Source organism: Carassius carassius, chromosome 18, assembly GCF_963082965.1.
Source record: "Carassius carassius chromosome 18, fCarCar2.1, whole genome shotgun sequence".
NCBI lineage: Eukaryota > Metazoa > Chordata > Actinopteri > Cypriniformes > Cyprinidae > Carassius > Carassius carassius.
The window spans coordinates 31,598,340-31,617,963 of NC_081772.1; the positions used below are offsets into that span (position 1 = coordinate 31,598,340).

The 19,624-nt window shown below is 46.4% G+C and overlaps 1 protein-coding gene and 7 non-coding genes across 8 annotated transcripts; all 8 read right to left on the reverse strand.

Annotated features, from left to right (window-relative positions):
* On the reverse strand, nt 1–767 carry LOC132092798 (P2X purinoceptor 7-like). The gene is made up of 3 exons (XM_059499199.1): nt 678–767; nt 395–549; nt 1–163 (listed from the first exon to the last, which is right to left on the reverse strand). The coding sequence occupies exons 1-3, from the start codon at nt 720–722 to the stop codon at nt 1–3; spliced, it is 363 nt and encodes a 120-aa protein (XP_059355182.1). The 5' UTR covers nt 723–767.
* A 1,553-nt stretch (nt 768–2,320) lies between these two features.
* trnas-aga (transfer RNA serine (anticodon AGA)) lies at nt 2,321–2,402 on the reverse strand. The gene has a single exon. It is a non-coding gene; the product is annotated as a tRNA-Ser (tRNA).
* Nucleotides 2,403–3,271: 869 nt separating this feature from the next.
* Nucleotides 3,272–3,353, reverse strand: trnas-aga (transfer RNA serine (anticodon AGA)). Its single transcript has one exon. It is a non-coding gene; the product is annotated as a tRNA-Ser (tRNA).
* Nucleotides 3,354–5,204: 1,851 nt separating this feature from the next.
* trnak-uuu (transfer RNA lysine (anticodon UUU)) lies at nt 5,205–5,277 on the reverse strand. The gene has a single exon. It is a non-coding gene; the product is annotated as a tRNA-Lys (tRNA).
* A 1,932-nt stretch (nt 5,278–7,209) lies between these two features.
* trnak-uuu (transfer RNA lysine (anticodon UUU)) lies at nt 7,210–7,282 on the reverse strand. The gene has a single exon. It is a non-coding gene; the product is annotated as a tRNA-Lys (tRNA).
* A 7,440-nt stretch (nt 7,283–14,722) lies between these two features.
* trnas-aga (transfer RNA serine (anticodon AGA)) lies at nt 14,723–14,804 on the reverse strand. Its single transcript has one exon. It is a non-coding gene; the product is annotated as a tRNA-Ser (tRNA).
* A 1,898-nt stretch (nt 14,805–16,702) lies between these two features.
* trnas-uga (transfer RNA serine (anticodon UGA)) lies at nt 16,703–16,784 on the reverse strand. The gene has a single exon. It is a non-coding gene; the product is annotated as a tRNA-Ser (tRNA).
* Nucleotides 16,785–17,142: 358 nt separating this feature from the next.
* Nucleotides 17,143–17,224, reverse strand: trnas-aga (transfer RNA serine (anticodon AGA)). Its single transcript has one exon. It is a non-coding gene; the product is annotated as a tRNA-Ser (tRNA).
* Nucleotides 17,225–19,624: the final 2,400 nt, after the last annotated feature.

Sequence of the window (19,624 nt, forward strand, 5' to 3'; positions counted from 1 at the left end):
TCAGTCGAGGGGTGGCCGGAACCCAACATACTGTCCCGCTGGATCAGGAAACTGTAGACGGATCCGGTTAACAACACATGAGGGGATGACAACCCTCACACTACGTCCTAGGTAGCCCCAGCACCAGCTGACAAAGCTGCGATAGGCCAGATAACGGAAACGCCTATGGCAGGAATAGAAAACCTCAATATTGTGTATAAAACCAGTGGTATATTGGAAACATGTATATGTGATTTGAAAATATGTTTGATAAAAATGTATATTTTGATTAGTTTTTGTCTTTGAATAACTATATAGTAAATATAAATGTGTAAATATATATATTTTGTATCTATTGTCTTTTATTTATGTTCTTTTACACAACATAATTTCATAAAATTTAATAAATACTTACTCCTCTTCATTTCTGCGTCTCACTGGTCCATAGTCGGCTCTGTAAATATTATTGATATTTTGCAAAGTATACGGATTTAAGCAGTTTGGTTCAAAACCTGGATGCTCAACCATACATTTAGGAGGGTCTGGAACCTCCATCATTCGTTTTACAACCTAAACGGTAATGTAAGACAATGAGAACATACTGTACAATTAACCTATGTTCATCTTTTAAATATGAAAAAATAATTATACAGAATTAACACGTTATGCATAATTTTGGTAATAGCTTATTACACTACCTTCTGTATTTCTTTGCAGCAGATGTTTTCCTCTTCAATTGGCATTTTTTCACAGTTATTACATGTACACCTAATAAAATATATATATATTTTTTTAAATAAAAAAGGTTCTTGAATACACTTTTGTTAATAGACAAACACTTATTATTGTTATAAATTAAACATCAACTATTATAATTAGTACAATTAAATTACAGCGTATCTAAAAAAGTATTAGATATCAACAACAAAAAACATACCATTCTGAAACGTCATTTAAACGCCGTTCTTGAACAGGTTCTGCTCGTTCATCTTCATTAAAATTTTCTGGGTCCGATTCGGGCTCAAATTGGTATGGTTTTATTGACGCCATTGTTTCTAATACCACCAAAGCACAGACGACTGGTAAATGTAAGGGGCGTGACGTTACCGAAAAACGTGCTCTAGGCGGTTAGCGAATCACAACACACTGGGCCAGCTAACCAATCTGAGCCCATTGCTATTTTTGTGGGACTGGCTTCATAGAACCCGGAAACCATCAGACCGTTTTACAAGGAGGGACAGAGCAGTGTAGAGTAAAGGTAAAATATATGAAAAATAATGCGATTTTTTAAAAAACAAAGCATGAACACCTGTTACAGTGCACCCCACAAACACAATCAAGCCTTCGAAAAACCGCGTTTTACCACCCCTTTAAATACATTCAGTAAAGAATCACTCAGTCATGACTGAAATAACATAGGGAATGGATACTTGGAATACTGAATGATGAAATGAAATTCTTGCAAAGATATAGAAAATAAAAACTTGTTATGAATCGAAGGCTTAACAAGCATCAGTTAGCGACACGTTAAGTTAGCTTGCCTTGCTACGCAAGCGTAGAACGATCAGAATAATCTTTATTCCAAATCATGAATTAATGTTTGAACAAATAGGTTAACACTGATGTCACGGATTTGTATTGTGATAACGCTTACCTTGAATCTCCGCATAGCAGATGTCCAGTGAGTTACAAACAGCTGGAATATCACGAAACTCATTCAGCCAATCAGCGGCGAGATTGGCATGTCAACTTGCTGATTGGCTCTTTCCTCTCGGTAGGAATTGATTGGCTCCTTTGCCTCATCTGTTCGAAAGTTTCGGATTTGCGTTAGGACCTGTTCGGATTAATTTAGGATGTGTTCGGACTTTCGTGATGACTTTGTTAGGAAGTGTTGCGACCTTGTTCGGAAGTATTCAAATGTTGTTAGGAAGTGTTAGGAAGTGTTCAGCCGTCCGATCGCTGGAAGGTACGGCCACGACTACGCCTAATGTTAGAAAGCAAGCGCCCTTGTCTGGTGGCGCCCTGCACAGGCCAAGCTTCAGAAACAAAATCAGGCAGAAAGATGAGGTGGTAAAAAATTCTCAACCTTCCCGTATACTCAACGGCAAAGGGTTGCCGTGACCCAGATTCAAACCGGGGTTGCTGCGGCCACAACGCAGAGTACTAACCACTATACGATCACGGCGTGCCACTGGCTCACCTAAAGACAACCCCTGGAGCCCGGATACAAGAAGCAGCAGCGGCGTGTTTTTCCATCGAAGAGGGACTGGACATTTCGCAAATAAGTGCGAGGACCGTGAAAAATGCATGGATGATTTGCCTCATGGCCTTCAGCAAACAGCGTAGTCGGCAGGATTCGAACCTGCGCGGGGAGACCCCAATGGATTTCTAGTCCATCGCCTTAACCACTCAACCACGACTACGGGAGTAGACCAATTTCTGCTTAGTTTGTGTCCAACACTGCTGCCTGACCTGCTTGCAACCAACCCAGCTCAGTCAGCAAGCGGAGATTGCAAGCTAGCCCTGCAAGCGGGTCCCACTGAGGAGAAATCAGGCTGCCATGTCTCATCCTATGTAATGGGGTTTTTCAGTACTGGCCCTGGGGACCGACAGCACTGCTCAATTGGGAAGTCTGTCTTATTCTACTCACTCCGTGAGCACTCTTTCCTAAAGGGCTGACCATCAGAATCATGTGTGCCGAACAAGGGAGATGCACTGATCCCCGGGAGAAGGAAGGAACATCGCTCTAATACAGAGTCAGCAGAAGAGATGGACCGTAGTGATAGCAAGCTGAGCCCTCCAAAAAGTAGACTGACCTTCGCCCAAACAGGGACTTGAATTAAGCAGACTACCTTCTGCCCTGTTGTGTGTCACATTGCTGCCTGACCTACTTGCAACCTAGGAAGCCGAGATTGTAAGCTAGCACTGGAAGCGGGTAAAACAGCAGTCCCACTGAGGAGAAATCAGGCTGCCATGTCTCATCCTATGTAATGGGGTTTTTCAGTGCTGGGCCTGGGGACCGACAGCACTGCACAATTCGGAGGTCTGTCTTATTCTACTCACTCTGTGAGCCCGCTTTCCTAACGAGCTGTCCATCAGAATCAGGTGTGCCAAACAAGGGAGGTGCACTGATACCCTGGAGCACGAAGGAACACCGCTCCAGTACAGATTCAGAAGAAGAGATGGACCGTAGTGATAGCAAGGTGACTCCGCCAAAAGCAGACAGACCTTTGCACGAACAGGGACTTGAAACCTGGACGAATGCATTGATGCTTTGCCTCATGGCCTTCAGCGTAGTCGGCAGGATTCGAACCTGCGCGGGGAGAACCCAATGGATTTCTAGTCCATCGCCTTAACCACTCGGCCACGACTACGGGAGTGGACCAATTTCTGCTCTGTTTGTGTCCAACACTGCTGCCTGACCTACTTGCAACCAACCCAGCTCAGTCAGCAAGCGGAGATTGCAAGCTAGCCCTGCAAGCGGGTAAAACAGTGGTCCCACTGAGGAGAAATCAGGCTGCCATGTCTCATCCTATGTAATGGGGTTTTTCAGTACTGGCCCTGGGGACTGACAGCACTGCACAATTGGGAAGTCTGTCTTATTCTACTCACTCTGTGAGCACTCTTTCCTAAAGGGCTGACCATCAGAATCAGGTTTGCCGAACAAGGGAGATGCACTGATCCCCGGGAGCAGGAAGGAACATCGCTCTAGTACAGAGTCAGCAGAAGAGATGGACCGTAGTGATAGCAAGCTGAGGCCTACAAAAAGAAGACTGACCTTCGCCCAAACAGGGACTTGAATTAAGCAGACCCCCTTCTGTCATGTTGTGTGTAACACTGCTGCCTGACCTACTTGCAACCTAGCAAGCCGAGATTGTAAGCTAGCCCTGGAAGCGGCTAAAACAGCAGTCCCACTGAGGAGAAATCAGGCTGCCAAGTCTCATCCTATGTAATGGGGTTTTTCAGTACTGGCCCTGGGGACCGACAGCACTGCACAAATGGGAGGTCTGTCTTATTCTACTCACTCCGTGAGCACTCTTTCCTAAAGGGCTGACCATCAGAATCATGTGTGCCGAACAAGGAAGATGCACTGACCCCCTGGAGAAGGAAGGAACATCGCTCTAATACAGAGTCAGCAGAAGAGATGGACCCATAGTGATAGCAAGCTGAGGCCTCCAAAAAGTAGACTGACCTTCGCCCAAACAGGGATTTGAATTAAGCAGACCACGTTCTGCCCTGTTGTGTGTCACATTGCTGCCTGACCTACTTGCAACCTAGCAAGCCGAGATTGTAAGCTAGCCCTGGAAGCGGGTAAAACAGCAGTCCCACTGAGGAGAAACACAGGCTGCAATGTCTCATCCTATGTAATGGGGTTTTTCAGCGCTGGGCCTGGGGACCGACAGCACTGCACAATTCGGAGGTCTGTCTTATTCTACTCACTCTGTGAGCCCGCTTTCCTAACGAGCTGACCATCAGAATCAGGTGTGCCAAACAAGGGAGGTGCACTGATACCCTGGAGCAGGAAGGAACACCGCTCCAGTACAGATTCAGAAGAAGAGATGGACCGTAGTGATAGCAAGGTGACTCTGCCAAAAGCAGACAGACCTTCGCCCAAACAGGGACTTGAATTAAGCAGACCACCTTCTGCCATGTTGTGTGTAACACTGCTGCCTGACCTACTTGCAACCTAGCAAGCCGAGATTGTAAGCTAGCCCTTGAAGTGGCTAAAAGAGCAGTCCCACTGAGGAGAAATCAGGCTGCCATGTCTCATCCTATGTAATGGGGTTTTTCAGTACTGGCCCTGGGGACCGACAGCACTGCACAAATGGGAGGTCTGTCTTATTCTACTCACTCCGTGAGCACTCTTTCCTAAAGGGCTCACCATCAGAATCATGTGTGCCGAACAAGGAAGATGCACTGACCTCCTGGAGAAGGAAGGAACATCGCTCTAAGATAATTCAGGCTGCCATGTCTCATCCTATGTATTGGGGTTTTCAGTACTGGGCCTGGGGACCGACAGCACTGCACAATTCGGAGGTCTGTCTTATTCAACTCACTCTGTGAGCGCGCTTTCCTAACGAGCTGACCATCAGAATCAGGTGTGCCAAACAAGGGAGGTGCACTGATACCCTGGAGCAGGAAGGAACACCGCTCCGGTACAGATTCAGAAGAAGAGATGGACCGTAGTGATAGCAAGGTGACTCCGCCAAAAGCAGACAGACCTTCACCCAAACAGGGACTTGAACCCTGGACCCTCAGATTAAAAGTCTGATGCTCTACCGACTGAGCTATCCGGGCTCTTGTGGAGTACTGGCTTCTCACCTTTTATAAAGCAGCAGTTTTACAACAAGCTGCCCAGAAGAGACGCAGGTGTCACGAGGATGAAAGCTAGAAGCAGTTATGGCACAGAGAGCGAAGGACAATAGAAGGCACAATTACCTTCACAGAAAGCTAAAGCAATACTGCAAATCCCTCCCCTAGTCGGCAGAGTTCGAACCTGCGCGGGGAGACCCCAATGGATTTCAAGTCCATCGCCTTAACCTCTCGGCCACGACTACGCCTAATGTTAAAAAGCAAGCGCCCTTGTCTGGTGGCGCCCTGCACAGGCCAAGCTTCAGAAACAAAATCACGAAGAAAGATGAGGTGGTAAAAAATTTTCAACCTTCCCGTATACTCAACGGCAAAGGGTTGCCGTGACCCGGATTCAAACTGGGGTTGCTGTGGCCACAACGCAGAGTACTAACCACTATACGATCACGGCATGCCACTGGTTCACCCAAGACAACACCTGGAGCCCGGATACAAGAAGCAGCAGCGGCGTGTTTGTCCATCGAAGAGGGACTGGACATTTCGCAAATAAGTGCGAGGACCGTGAAAAATGCATGGATGCTTTGCCTCATGGCCTTTAGCAAACTACGTAGTCGGCAGGATTCGAACCTGCGCGGGGAGACCCCAATGGATTTCTAGTCCATTGCCTTAACCACTCGTCCACTACTACGGGAGTAGACCAATTTCTGCTCAGTTTGTGTCCAACACTGCTGGCTGACCTACTTGCAACCAACCCAGCTCAGTCAGCAAGCGGAGATTGCAAGCTAGCCCTGCAAGCGGGTAAAACAGCGGCCCCACTGAGGAGAAATCAGGCTGCCATGTCTCATCCTATGTAATGGGGTTTTTCAGTACTGGCCCTGGGGACCGACAGCACTGCACAATTGGGAAGTCTGTCTTATTCTACTCACTCTGTGAGCACTCTTTCCTAAATGGATGACCATCAGAATCAGGTTTGCCGAACAAGGGAGATGCACTGATCCCCGGGAGCAGGAAGGAACATCGCTCTAGTACAGAGTCAGCAGAAGAGATGGACCGTAGTGATAGCAAGCTGAGGCCTACAAAAAGAAGACTGACCTTCGCCCAAACAGGGACTTGAATTAAGCAGACCACCTTCTGCCATGTTGTGTGTAACACTGCTGCCTGACCTACTTGCAACCTAGCAAGCCGAGATTGTAAGCTAGCCCTGGAAGCGGCTAAAACAGCAGTCCCACTGAGGAGAAATCAGGCTGCCATGTCTCATCCTATGTAATGGGGTTTTTCAGTACTGGCCCTGGGGACCGACAGCACTGCACAAATGGGAGGTCTGTCTAATTCTACTCACTCCGTGAGCACTCTTTCCTAAAGGGCTGACCATCAGAATCATGTGTGATGAACAAGGGAGATGCACTGACCCCCTGGAGAAGGAAGGAACATCGCTCTAATATAGAGTCAGCAGAAGAGATGGACCCGTAGTGATAGCAAGCTGAGGCCTCCAAAAAGTAGACTGACCTTCGCCCAAACAGGGACTTGAATTAAGCAGACCACCTTCTGCCCTGTTGTGTGTCACATTGCTGCCTGACCTACTTGCAACCTAGCAAGCCGAGATTGTAAGCTAGCCCTGGAAGCGGGTAAAACAGCAGTCCCACTGAGGAGAAATCAGGCTGCCATGTCTCATCCTATGTATTGGGGTTTTCAGTACTGGGCCTGGGGACCGACAGCACTGCACAATTCGGAGGTCTGTCTTATTCTACTCACTCTGTGAGCCCGCTTTCCTAACGAGCTGACCATCAGAATCAGGTGTGCCAAACAAGGGCGGTGCACTGATACCCTGGAACAGGAAGGAACACCGCTCCAGTACAGATTCAGAAGAAGAGATGGACCGTAGTGATAGCAGGTTGACTCCGCCAAAAGCAGACAGACCTTAGCTCGAACAGGGACTTGAACCCTGGACCCTCAGATTAAAAGTCTGATGCTCTACCGACTGAGCTATCCGGGCTCTTGTGGAGCACTGTCTTCTCGCATTTTATAAAGCAGCAGTTTTACAACAAGCTGCCTAGAAGAGACCCAGGTGTCACGAGGATGAAAGCTAGAAGCAGTTATGGCACAGAGAGCGAAGGACCATAGAAGGCACAATTACCGTCACAGAAAGCTAAAGCAATACTGCAAATCCCTCCCGTAGTCGGCAGAGTTCGAACCTGCGCGGGGAGACCCCAATGGATTTCAAGTCCATCGCCTTAACCTCTCGGCCAAAAACAGGGCAAAAGGGACTACTACAAGGGGGAAAGAAAGGGAAAAGAGAAGGAGAAAGGAGGGAAAGCAAGAAAAAGGAAAAAAAAATATCCATCAAACTTCATGAACACTCACAAAGGATTTAAGTAAAGTGTTTGATTGGTTTTTGACTTCATTTTTAATAAAAAAAATTAATAATAATAATCTGACAAACACACCACACACTCTTGCCAGGACTTGCACCTGGAATCTTCCACCCAAAGGGTGGATGTGTTACTATTACACCACAAGAGTTGTGTCTTTCTTTTTTTTTTTTTACAAACACTGCAAATTAAACACTGGAAACAGCAACTAAAAACAAAATGTTCACAGCACAACACACACACAGCACAACATATGCAACTATATAAAACCTAACTATATACATTACTATATACACCAATGAAAAAAAAATCAAAGAACTCCCTGTACATTCTGCCTCCACTGTGCAACAGAGAGGCCTGAGGCTGGACAATACCACCGGCCCTTCAGCTGAGTGTGGCCAGTTGTCTTATTTTTTGCCAGCCCACACTGCTTGCAGATATAGTGATATATATCCTTTGCTAGTAGTTTCCGTGGTGGTTCACCTCTAGCCACTCGCTCCTCATCCTCTTGGGCAGCTTTCTGCCTTCTCCATGTGCGCTGCCTGGGCTGAGTAGAGGGACAAGTTTACGATGGCAAGGTATTAGGCTGCTGGAATTGGGGAGGGGGCTGGAATTGGGGAGGCGGCTGGAATTGGGGAGGTGGCTGGAATTGGGAAGGTGGCTGGAATTGGGGAGGGGGCTGGAATTGGGAAGGTGGCTGGAATTGGGGAGGGGGATGGAATTGGGTAGAATGAGGCAGTGGTAGACCTGGTTGGTAGCTGGGAAAGGGTGGGTAGGACCCAGGGGGGAATGCAAAGTGTGGTGCTGGTGGGTATATGGGAAATGCAGAGTAAGATCCAGGAGGAGGGGTGGGCATTGGGCACCTGTTGGAGATACGCTTACGAATGAAGGCCTCTCCCTCCTGATTTGCTGAATCCTGAAATACCATGGCCTCATGCCCATGCTGTGCAGGAACAGCTGGAAGTTCGCCCACTTCAGGAAGAGCCTCCTTTGCCAAATATACTTGTTTGGGCAGTGCAGTACCCTGCAGAAGCATGTCTCTGTCTACACGTTTCTGTCTTTTTAGTAGCCTGCAAGAGAAACATTCTTCATCTTAAATTAGCAATTTAAGTGAATAAAAGCCCATTGTCTTTACTTCCTGTAGCATCATTTTTAAAAGCATGTACAAGAAGGCTTTATAAGTACAATCTTGATATACTACTGTGATTGTGCAAAAGTATCGCATAAAAGAAGACTCACCACGAGGAGACAGTAGTGGTGTTTATCGGGACCAGAACTAGGTTAGTCTGTCTTAGAACCTCTCTGCTGTCCTCCATCAGCTGTTTTAAGTGGCTGTATACCACCACAATAGATTGTGGAATTGGCAGAGTTTTTCCTTGTGTGTCCCTGGGCCTGTTCCGTGCTTGCTGAAACTCTTTCAAAAGCCTTAGGCAAACACATTCACAGACCCTGTGGACTTCAGGGTCCTGAGCTGCCTGCCCATGAGTCATGAACAATCTATGGAAAAGAAAGATGATATAATCTGAACTGTATACTGGGTTATAAACTAGTGACGATCCAAATAGTCAAATTACCTCTCTGCTGCCTGCTGTCCTGGAGCAGAGCCACTCTGCTTCCTGGATGCTCTCCAAGGTCCTGTCAAAGCCTTCTTATTAACCCTCTGGCTATATTTTGATGGTACCTTGTCCATGGCATGCAGAGCCATTTACAGCTGGACTATGTGGGCCTCCTCTTGTGATGACAAGGCAGTGATCGTTCGGTTTAGGCCAACCAAGTAGGCTGCCAGGGCATCAACTGCCTCCCAGCCCAAGACACCTCTGGAATCACACTGTGTACTCTGGAAATTGAGAAAAATGCCAAACACAGTCCAATAAACATATACGGTGTTGTAATAATTATTTTGCATTGTACATGCATATATTTTAACTTTACACATTGGTGACAATAGGCGTTTTGCACTGTACCAGATAAATTTTTTTAAAAGTAAAAAATAGTACAGGATAGCAATATTACCTGGCTTGATGTGCTAGGACTTGCAGTGTCATCCTCCTCTTCCTCAGTGTCCTCCTCATCTGGGGATTTGGGTTCAGTGTCACCCACCTGACTTGTCACCTGGGCCTGCACGACAGCTACTGGAGAGTCATCAGCCCTAAGGTCAGCTGCATGGCACACAGTCGTGTCAATTTCACTATCCTCTTCAGGCTCCTCTGGGGGGACTTCAGGCATGTCATTGTGGTGTGCAATCAACTGGTCGCCTCTATTGGACTGGGCCAACAAGTACTCCACTGCAATGCGCTCCCCTGCAATAATTTGTACCACATTGTTAATGGGGAGAGGACACACACACAAACAAACAAACACAGGAGAGAGAGAAATACTCCAATGCTCAGCATTTTCCTGTGAGATATCTTACCAGTGGGTTTTCCTGGAGGGGTAAATTCTGGCATCAAAGCCCGACCAAGGACCCGTTGGCTCATGCTGTTTAAATGAGACATTGTGCAGACATCAAATGTCCTTAGGGTTGAGGCCCCCACCACAGATACAGCTTCTTTTGCCCGGCTCATGTTCCACCTCGAGGCCCCCTCTAACATGTACATTTGTGTGTGCATGGCATTGCATCTCCATCCTAAGAATGAAAATGCACAGATTTAGTCAGCAATTATTTTAAACTGAGGACATACAAATTTAATGACACAGTTATAGAACAGTAACACATAATAATGAGACTGATAGTAAATTCCATGAAAACAAGCCAAATCCAGGTAGCACCCAGGGTTCTGTTGTTGACACAATAGTGATCTTTTCAACGTAAAAATCTACAAAACATACTGCAATTTAATATTCAGAATTTACCAGGAATGAAGGCACACTGGTGGCGGTGAAAACTCTCCAGCGAGGATGACCCCCTGCCGCACCTAAGCACGTTTAGGACTTTGCCACCCTTCTGGAGTGTCCCCGTCTTTGTGTACAACTCTACATGTGGAGGGTCCTGGATGCACTCGAGGTGTTTTTGTTGCATCTCCCAGACATGGCGCATGCTGTCAGGGTTAACCAGGCGAAACCCTGTAGTGTCAGTTAGCTCCCACACTGATTCCAGCAGCCCTGAAATCATGGCCCGGATCTCCTCAGCCCTGCGTGTCCGCCGCCTACAGTGCTTCGCGAGTTCACCTGGGCTGATGCTGGCCATGAGCTGAGCCTCAGTGGGAGCCTTTCCACCATGGCTGCACTTCCACTCCCCTCTCTTGGCAGCCTTAAGTTCTTTCACATCCTCCTGATCCCACTCAAAGATACAGGAGGAAAGTTTTGAACAAAAGGTACCATAGAGAGGGTGGTGCTCTGTAGTAAGGCCACAGTTGAATCTTCTCATAAAATGGAAGATATCTAGCCTTACAATAGACTTCCATGGCCGAAAAAGTTTTAACACTGAAGATGCACCTGTGGAGGAGAAAAAACATTCATTTGATTTAATTTCAAACATACTTTTCAGTCAATAGAATTTATTAAAATTTTTAATACACTGGCTGTAAAAATAATACTAATTAATTACCATCACCAATAGGGAAAGGGGAACTTTTTTACACCACTATTAACTTATAAAATATATTGCAGTGCACATTTGATAAAGTAGTAATTTGAAAATCTCACCTGACTGACTGCAGCAATCCCGGTCAACATAGATGACCTCAGGCTCTGGCTCGCCAGCATTCTGGTAGCGTTTGACGACGCCCTGGCACAGCTCCTCCAGTCCTGCGCCTTCAGCTGTTGTCAGAACACTGTTCAGAACCTGGCCGAGCTCATTGCCAATGTTGGTCATCCATGCAGCCGTGTCCCCAATGCCACCAGCCAGATTTTTGGTGATCTGAAAAACAAAAAGAAGGAAAAATAAAGACATTCTGACAAGCTTAATTATACATTTTCTTTGATTTGTTATGGTACATTATAATATATATATAACACAAATGTATATAACACAACATTTTTCATCATGTTGAAATTCTTTCTGGCTGAAAATAAACCTCATGCTGAAACCTTCATGTATTGTACCTTCTTTGTAGAATCCATCTTCAGGATTCGGCCATAGGTGGAGGTAACCACCCCCTTCATCTCGTCCAAATGGCTGAGGATATCGTTGGAAGTGGCCTGAAGGGTGCGGGTGCAGAAAAGGCAGGTGCCGTTGCAGATTGGACCAGGGTAACCTTTCTCAAATGATGCTCACAATCAGAGAGGTACTGGATGGTGCGTCATGCCCACTCCTCACTGTGGGCTTCCTCTACTGCTGACTGGAAGTAGGAGGAACTGTTACCACTGGTCCTTGGCCTGAGGAAAGTCACACATTTCCTGTCCAGGGCTAGCTGAGTGGTCAGCACCGCTGGAAACATGGTCCTGTGTGCCACATCCAGTTGTGAAAGGATGTCCTGGCTCCATGGGCATACTGGCAACTTGCATGCACTGCAGCGTGGATAGTCCCCACCCACAAGGTAATAGCGGCTATCCATGTCAATCACCTCCCTGACCTTCGGGTAAATTCCTGAATGGTGCATCTTCCGGCCACACTGTGGGCATTTAAGAGGAATGCCCCACATCCTCATTGGTGCCCACAAGAACATCCTCTGTCGGAAGTACCACCCGGGCTCAGGAGGACATGGCTTGGGCTGCATCGATGGATAAAACCAGTTCACCTGGATCTTCTGCCTCAGCTGCCCTGTGGGCTCATAGAGGCACTTGGCAATCCACACCCAATCTGCTGGCTGGAGGACTCTCTTGAACTGACTGGGAAGAAAGCTCTCCCAGTCAGTAATAGCCTGAGGCAGAGATGGTGTAGGCTGCAGTGAGGGTACTGGATGTGAGGATGGAGTGCGCTGTGGAGATGGAGAGCACCGTGGAGGTGGTGGTCAGGGCTTTGGAGCTGGAGAGTGGTGTGGGAATGGAGTGGGCCCTGGGGATGGAGACACTGGTACTGGCATTGGAGACGGCAAGTGTTGTGGAGGTGGAGGCAGCCATGGAGATGGTGAGGGGCAAGGAGATGGTGTGGAATTTTTTGAAGGGCTGACACGTGGAGCCAATAGAGCCCCATAATGGCTCGACTCAATGTGTTGGAGGAGTCCGACGGCACCCTGGACCCTGACCCCACAGCTGTCACACCTCTCTTCAACGTGGTGGTCAGAGAGGTGCTCGGAGAACTTCTCTGCCTCCACAACCACACTACACAGAGAACATTTCACCCCATGTACTTCCTGTGATGTCCCGGTCTCCTCTGAGCTGCCGCCTGCCTTTACCTTAGGCCCTGACTCAATCAAGACCTTATCTGTTGACTGGGAGAAAATTAATATTAGGAACAAAAGAAGGTCTTACTATTCATGTTAAACAATTACACCAATTACTCTGCAGAACTGTACTGAGAATATATTCTGAGAATATATCAGGGGTTGGTGCATAAAATAGTGTATTACATGATACAGGGACTTATCATGCCTTTGATATATTATATCATATACCTACCTTATGGAACCCACAAGTGCACACTATGTGCCTGCCAAACAGGTCCACCTTATTCCCCCTTTGCAGGGGACAGGCATCAATCCGCTCCAGGACCTCCTTCCATTTTCTGCTTCCAGGCCTTTGTCCTGTACTGAACTGGAAGGTGCCCTGGGCATACCTGTGGCAGATGTCGTTCCAATAAGCAGAGGATTTGCCTGTTTTGGTCATATCTGAACAATAATGGGGAACAAATCAATGTGGTTAAATATGTGTTAATATAGCAACAGTAGAAAGGAGTTTATTGGAGTTTTATATTTATATATACACACACACACACTCACACACACATATTCAGTATATATATATATATATATACAGTATATATATATATATATATATATATATATATATATATATATATAAAGACTCACATCAAGTATACAAAAGCAGACATGTTGAGTGGTGAAATATGTGGCAGGTTAATAGTTTTCTGCAGTAAATATGTTCCTACTTGCAAAAAATTGCAAATAGCTTTTAATGTATAATTATAAAAACTGTGTTTGTATATAAAGTAAGAAAGGGGGAAAAACTAGAGATTTAATGAATACCTGGAATAGTAAAAGATTTAAATACATTCAGTAAAGAATCACTTAGTCATGACTGAAATAACATAGGGAATGGATACTTGGAATACTGAATGATGAAATGAAATTCTTGCAAAGATATAGAAAATAAAAACTTGTTATGAATCGAAGGCTTAACAAGCATCAGTTAGCGACACGTTAAGTTAGCTTGCCTTGCTACGCAAGCGTAGAACGATCAGAATTATCTTTATTCCAAATCATGAATTAATGTTTGAACAAATAGGTTAACACTGATGTCACGGATTTGTATTGTGATAACGCTTACCTTGAATCTCCGCATAGCAGATGTCCAGTGAGTTACAAACAGCTGGAATATCATGAAACTCATTCAGCCAATCAGCGGCGAGATTGGCATGTCAACTTGCTGATTGGCTCTTTCCTCTCGGTAGGAATTGATTGGCTCCTTTCCCCCATCTGTTCGAAAGTTTCGGATTTGCGTTAGGACCTGTTCGGATTAATTTAGGATGTGTCTGGACTTTCGTTCTGACTTTGTTAGGAAGTGTTGCGACCTTGTTCGGAAGTATTCAAATGTTGTTAGGAAGTGTTAGGAAGTGTTCAGCCGTCCGATCGCTGGAAGGTACGGCCACGACTACGCCTAATGTTAGAAAGCAAGCGCCCTTGTCTGGTGGCGCCCTGCACAGGCCAAGCTTCAGAAACAAAATCAGGCAGAAAGATGAGGTGGTAAAAAATTCTCAACCTTCCCGTATACTCAACGGCAAAAGGTTGCCGTGACCCGGATTCGAACCAGGGTTGCTGCGGCCACAACAACCACTATACGATCACGGCGTGCCACTGGCTCACCTAAAGACAACCCCTGGAGCCCGGATACAAGAAGCAGCAGCGGCGTGTTTGTCCATCGAAGAGGGACTGGACATTTAGCAAATAAGTGCGAGGACCGTGAAAAATGCATGGATGCTTTGCCTCATGGCCTTCAGCAAACAGCGTAGTCGGCAGGATTCAAACCTGCGCGGGGAGACCCCAATGGATTTCTAGTCCATCGCCTTAACCACTCAGCCACGACTACAGGAATAGACCAATTTCTGCTTAGTTTGTGTCCAACACTGCTGCCTGACCTGCTTGCAACCAACCCAGCTCAGTCAGCAAGCGGAGATTGCAAGCTAGCCCTGCAAGCGGGTAAAACAGCGGTCCCACTGAGGAGAAATCAGGCTGCCATGTCTCATCCTATGTAATGGGGTTTTTCAGTACTGGCCCTGGGGACCGACAGCACTGCACAATTGGGAAGTCTGTCTTATTCTACTCACTCTGTGAGCACTCTTTCCTAAAGGGCTGACCATCAGAATCTGGTTTGCCGAACAAGGGAGATGCACTGATCCCCGGGAGCAGAAAGGAACATCGCTCTAGTACAGAGTCAGCAGAAGAGATGGACCGTAGTGATAGCATGCTGAGGCCTACAAAAAGAAGACTGACCTTCGCCCAAACAGGGACTTGAATTAAGCAGACCACCTTCTGCCATGTTGTGTGTAACACTGCTGCCTGACCTACTTGCAACCTAGCAAGCCGAGATTGTAAGCTAGCCCTGGAAGCGGCTAAAACAGCAGTCCCACTGAGGAGAAATCAGGCTGCCATGTCTCATCCTATGTAATGGGGTTTTTCAGTACTGGCCCTGGGGACCGACAGCACTGCACAATTGGGAAGTCTGTCTTATTCTACTCACTCTGTGAGCACTCTTTCCTAAAGGGCTGACCATCAGAATCTGGTTTGCCGAACAAGGGAGATGCACTGATCCCCGGGAGCAGAAAGGAACATCGCTCTAGTACAGAGTCAGCAGAAGAGATGGACCGTAGTGATAGCAAGCTGAGGCCTACAAAAAGAAGACTGACCTTCGCCCAAACAGGGACTTGAATTAAGCAGACCACCTTCTGCCCTGTTGTGTGTCACATTGCTGCCTGACCTACTTGCAACCTAGCAAGCCGAGATTGTAAGCTAGCCCTGGAAGCGGCTAAAACAGCAGTCCCACTGAGGAGAAATCAGGCTGCCATGTCTCATCCTATGTAATGGGGTTTTTCAGTACTGGCCCTGGGGACCGACAGCACTGGACAAATGGGAGGTCTGTCTTATTCTACTCACTCCGTGAGCACTCTTTCCTAAAGGGCTGACTATCAGAATCATGTGTTGCCGAACAAGGGAGATGCACTGACCCCCTGGAGAAGGCAGGAACATCGCTCTAATACAGAGTCAGCAGAAGAGATGGACCCGTAGTGATAGCAAGCTGAGGCCTCCAAAAAGTAGACTGACCGTCGCCCAAACAGGGACTTGAATTAAGCAGACCACCTTCTGCCCTGTTGTGTGTCACATTGCTGCCTGACCTACTTGCAACCTAGCAAGCCGAGATTGTAAGCTAGCCCTGGAAGCGGGTAAAACAGCAGTCCCACTGAGGAGAAATCAGGCTGCCATGTCTCATCCTATGTAATGGGGTTTTTCAGTGCTGGGCCCGGGGACCAACAGCACTGCACAATTCGGAGGTCTGTCTTATTCTACTCACTCTGTGAGCGCGCTTTCCTAACGAGCTGACCATCAGAATCAGGTGTGCCAAACAAGGGAGGTGCACTGACACCCTGGAGCAGGAAGGAACAACGCTCCAGTACAGATTAAGAAGAAGAGATGGACCGTAGTGATAGCAAGGTGACTCCGCCAAAAGCAGACAGACCTTCACCTGAACAGGGACTTGAATCCTGGACCCTCAGATTAAAAGTCTGATGCTCTACCGACTGAGCTATCCGGGCTCTTGTGGAGCACTGGCTTCTCACCTTTTATAAAGCAGCAGTTTTACAACAAGCTGCCCAGAAGAGATGCAGGTGTCACGAGGATGAAAGCTAGAAACAGTTATGGCACAGAGAGCGAAGCACAATAGAAGGCACAATTACCGTCACAGAAAGCTAAAGCAATACTGCAAATCCCTCCCGTAGTCGGCAGAGTTCGAACCTGCACGGGGAGACCCCAATGGATTTCAAGTCCATCGCCTTAACCTCTCGGCCACGACTACGCCTAATGTTAGAAAGCAAGCCCCCTTGTCTGGTGGCGCCCTGCACAGGCAAAGCTTCAGAAACAAAATCACGCAGAAAGATAAGGTGGTAAAAAATTTTCAACCTTCCCGTATACTCAAAGGCAAATGGTTGCCGTGACCCGGATTCGAACCAGGGTTGCTGCGGCCACAACACAGAGTACTAACCACTATACAAACAAGGCGTGCCACTGGCTCACCCAAGACAACCCCTGGAGCCCGGATACAAGAAGCAGCAGCGGCGTGTTTGTCCATCGAAGAGGGACTGGACATTTTGCAAATAAGTGCGAGGACCTTGAAAAATGCATGGATGCTTTGCCTCATGGCCTTCAGCAAACAGTATAGTCTGCAGGATTCGAACCTGCGCGGGGAGACCCCAATGGATTTCTAGTCCATCGCCTTAACCACTCGGCCACGACTACGGAAGTAGACCAATTTCTGCTCAGTTTGTGTCCAACACTGCTGCCTGACCTACTTGCAACCAACCCAGCTCAGTCAGCAAGCGGAGATTGCAAGCTAGCCCTGCAAGCGGGTAAAACAGCGGTCCCACTGAGGAGAAATCAGGCTGCCATGTTTCATCCTATGTAATGGGGTTTTTCAGTACTGGCCCTGGGGACCGACAGCACTGCACAATTGGGAAGTCTGTCTTATTCTACTCACTCTGTGAGCACTCTTTCCTAAAGGGCTAACCATCAGAATCAGCTGTGCCGAACAAGGGAGATGCACTGATCCCCGGGAGCAGGAAGGAACATCGCTCTAGTACAGAGTCAGCAGAAGAGATGGACTGTAGTGATAGCAAGCTGAGGCCTACAAAAAGAAGACTGACCTTCGCCCAAACAGGGACTTGAATTAAGCAGACAACCTTCTGCCATGTTGTGTGTAACACTGCTGCCTGACCTACTTGAAACCTAGCAAGCCGAGATTGTAAGCTAGCCCTGGAAGCGGCTACAACAGCAGTCCCACTGAGGAGAACTCAGGCTGCCATGTCTCATCCTATGTAATGGGGTTTTTCAGTACTGGCCCTGGGGACCGACAGCACTGCACAAATGGGAGGTCTGTCTTATTCTACTCACTCCGTGAGCACTCTTTCCTAAAGGGCTGACCATCAGAATCATGTGTGCCGAACAAGGGAGATGCACTGATCCCCGGGAGCAGGAAGGAACATCAGGCTGCCATGTCTCATCCTATTGTAACCCTTCCTATCCTGCTCATAAGACGATGGGCCCTAGGTTCGTTTCATATATACTCTTGTATGTGTGTGATATTCTGGATTAAATATATGGGTCACTAAAATGCCTTAAACTTAAACTTGGACTAAGACAAATACCTAAACTATGGTAAATAACTGAATAAATGTCACATTCTACTCAAACTCACAACAGAAACCTTGGTGTAAAAATAACAAGTTCTCACTTTAATTAAATAAAATAATTGTAAATAAAGACAGTATAAACTAAATGAAATGTCTGTGCCCTTAGGCTAAAATGCAAACACCAGTATACAATGACAGTTCAAAAAAACAGTGTTTTCTTCAGGAATAAAATATTTCACACAATGTTTCACTTTTATAAAAATAATAAAAGCTGGCACCCCTTATTAGAAAAACAAACGTTGCAGGCCTGAGTCGTGGCTCGGGATCGTTGGAACCCAAAAATTACAGGTTCATTGAGTTATAACAAAAAAAAAAAACAGATACCTTTTCCAAGCACAATGTTCCAGTCAGTTCACCTCAGTCCAGATGAGAATGGAAGCGCACACAGGTGTCCACACCGATATCCACACGATCTCTGATGATTATCCAACGTTGCCAGAGGAATTCTGAGCATCCCTGGTAGCTCAGAGCGCTATCTGGTTCACGTCCTCTCGTTTCCTGGTCGGGAACTGACGAACAGCTACATGGCTAGCTGCGTTAGCTAACAGCTGCATCCACACAGTCCGATCACGTTTCTCTTAGCCTTTAGCCCGTGCTTAGCCAGCACGGCAGTCTGCATGTAATCAACATTAATATACTTCGTGCTGAAATTAACTGTCGCTCACAACTATCACTTGTCACTTACAAGATTATCAGGCTGACCATCAAAAGTACAAGCTATCAGAAGTTCAGCATAACAAGCTGTTCAATGCACAAACGAACTGTTTAATCCACTTTTTTTCTCACATGCGTCTCTCCTTCCATCCTTATCTCTTTCTGTGTTCGTCCCCCTCCCCTCACAGGCGTAAGGTCACATGACAAAACAACCTGGTTTTAACAGAATTATTCTTCCTCTAAAAGAAAATAATGTTTTCTTTTTTTGGCTTTTACATTATGAAATAAACTAACGTTCTCTTTTACAAACACAATTTAACATGAATTCGCCCACTTTTAAAATACAATGAAAACATCAGATTTTTAACCACCTCTTACCTTTATATTCTTTTAACATGTTTTTTTAATCAACATGAACTATTTATTTAAATGTGTTTTAACATTTCAGCTGGGTTACACCCTCCCCCTTCTAATAGTCTGGTGTCCTCAACAGACAACAACAACTCAAACTCTACTTTAGGAGAAAGGTAAATATAACAACAGCTTATCTAAGTTTAATTCTTTCCAATCTTAATAACCACACCTCTGTGTATGATAGTGATTGGCTGATCTCTAGCTTTACCAGGCTCATCATAGGTTAGTCTTACTACTGGTTTGATGGGTCTTTTCGAGCGTGTTTCAGCTTTATTAATCAATGGCTCTGGTGTTTGACTAGCATCTACGCTAACATCTACGTCTGCAGACTTAAGAGCACTGTCATCTTGACTTTCATTTGGTTCAACTTCTGGCTCTTCAC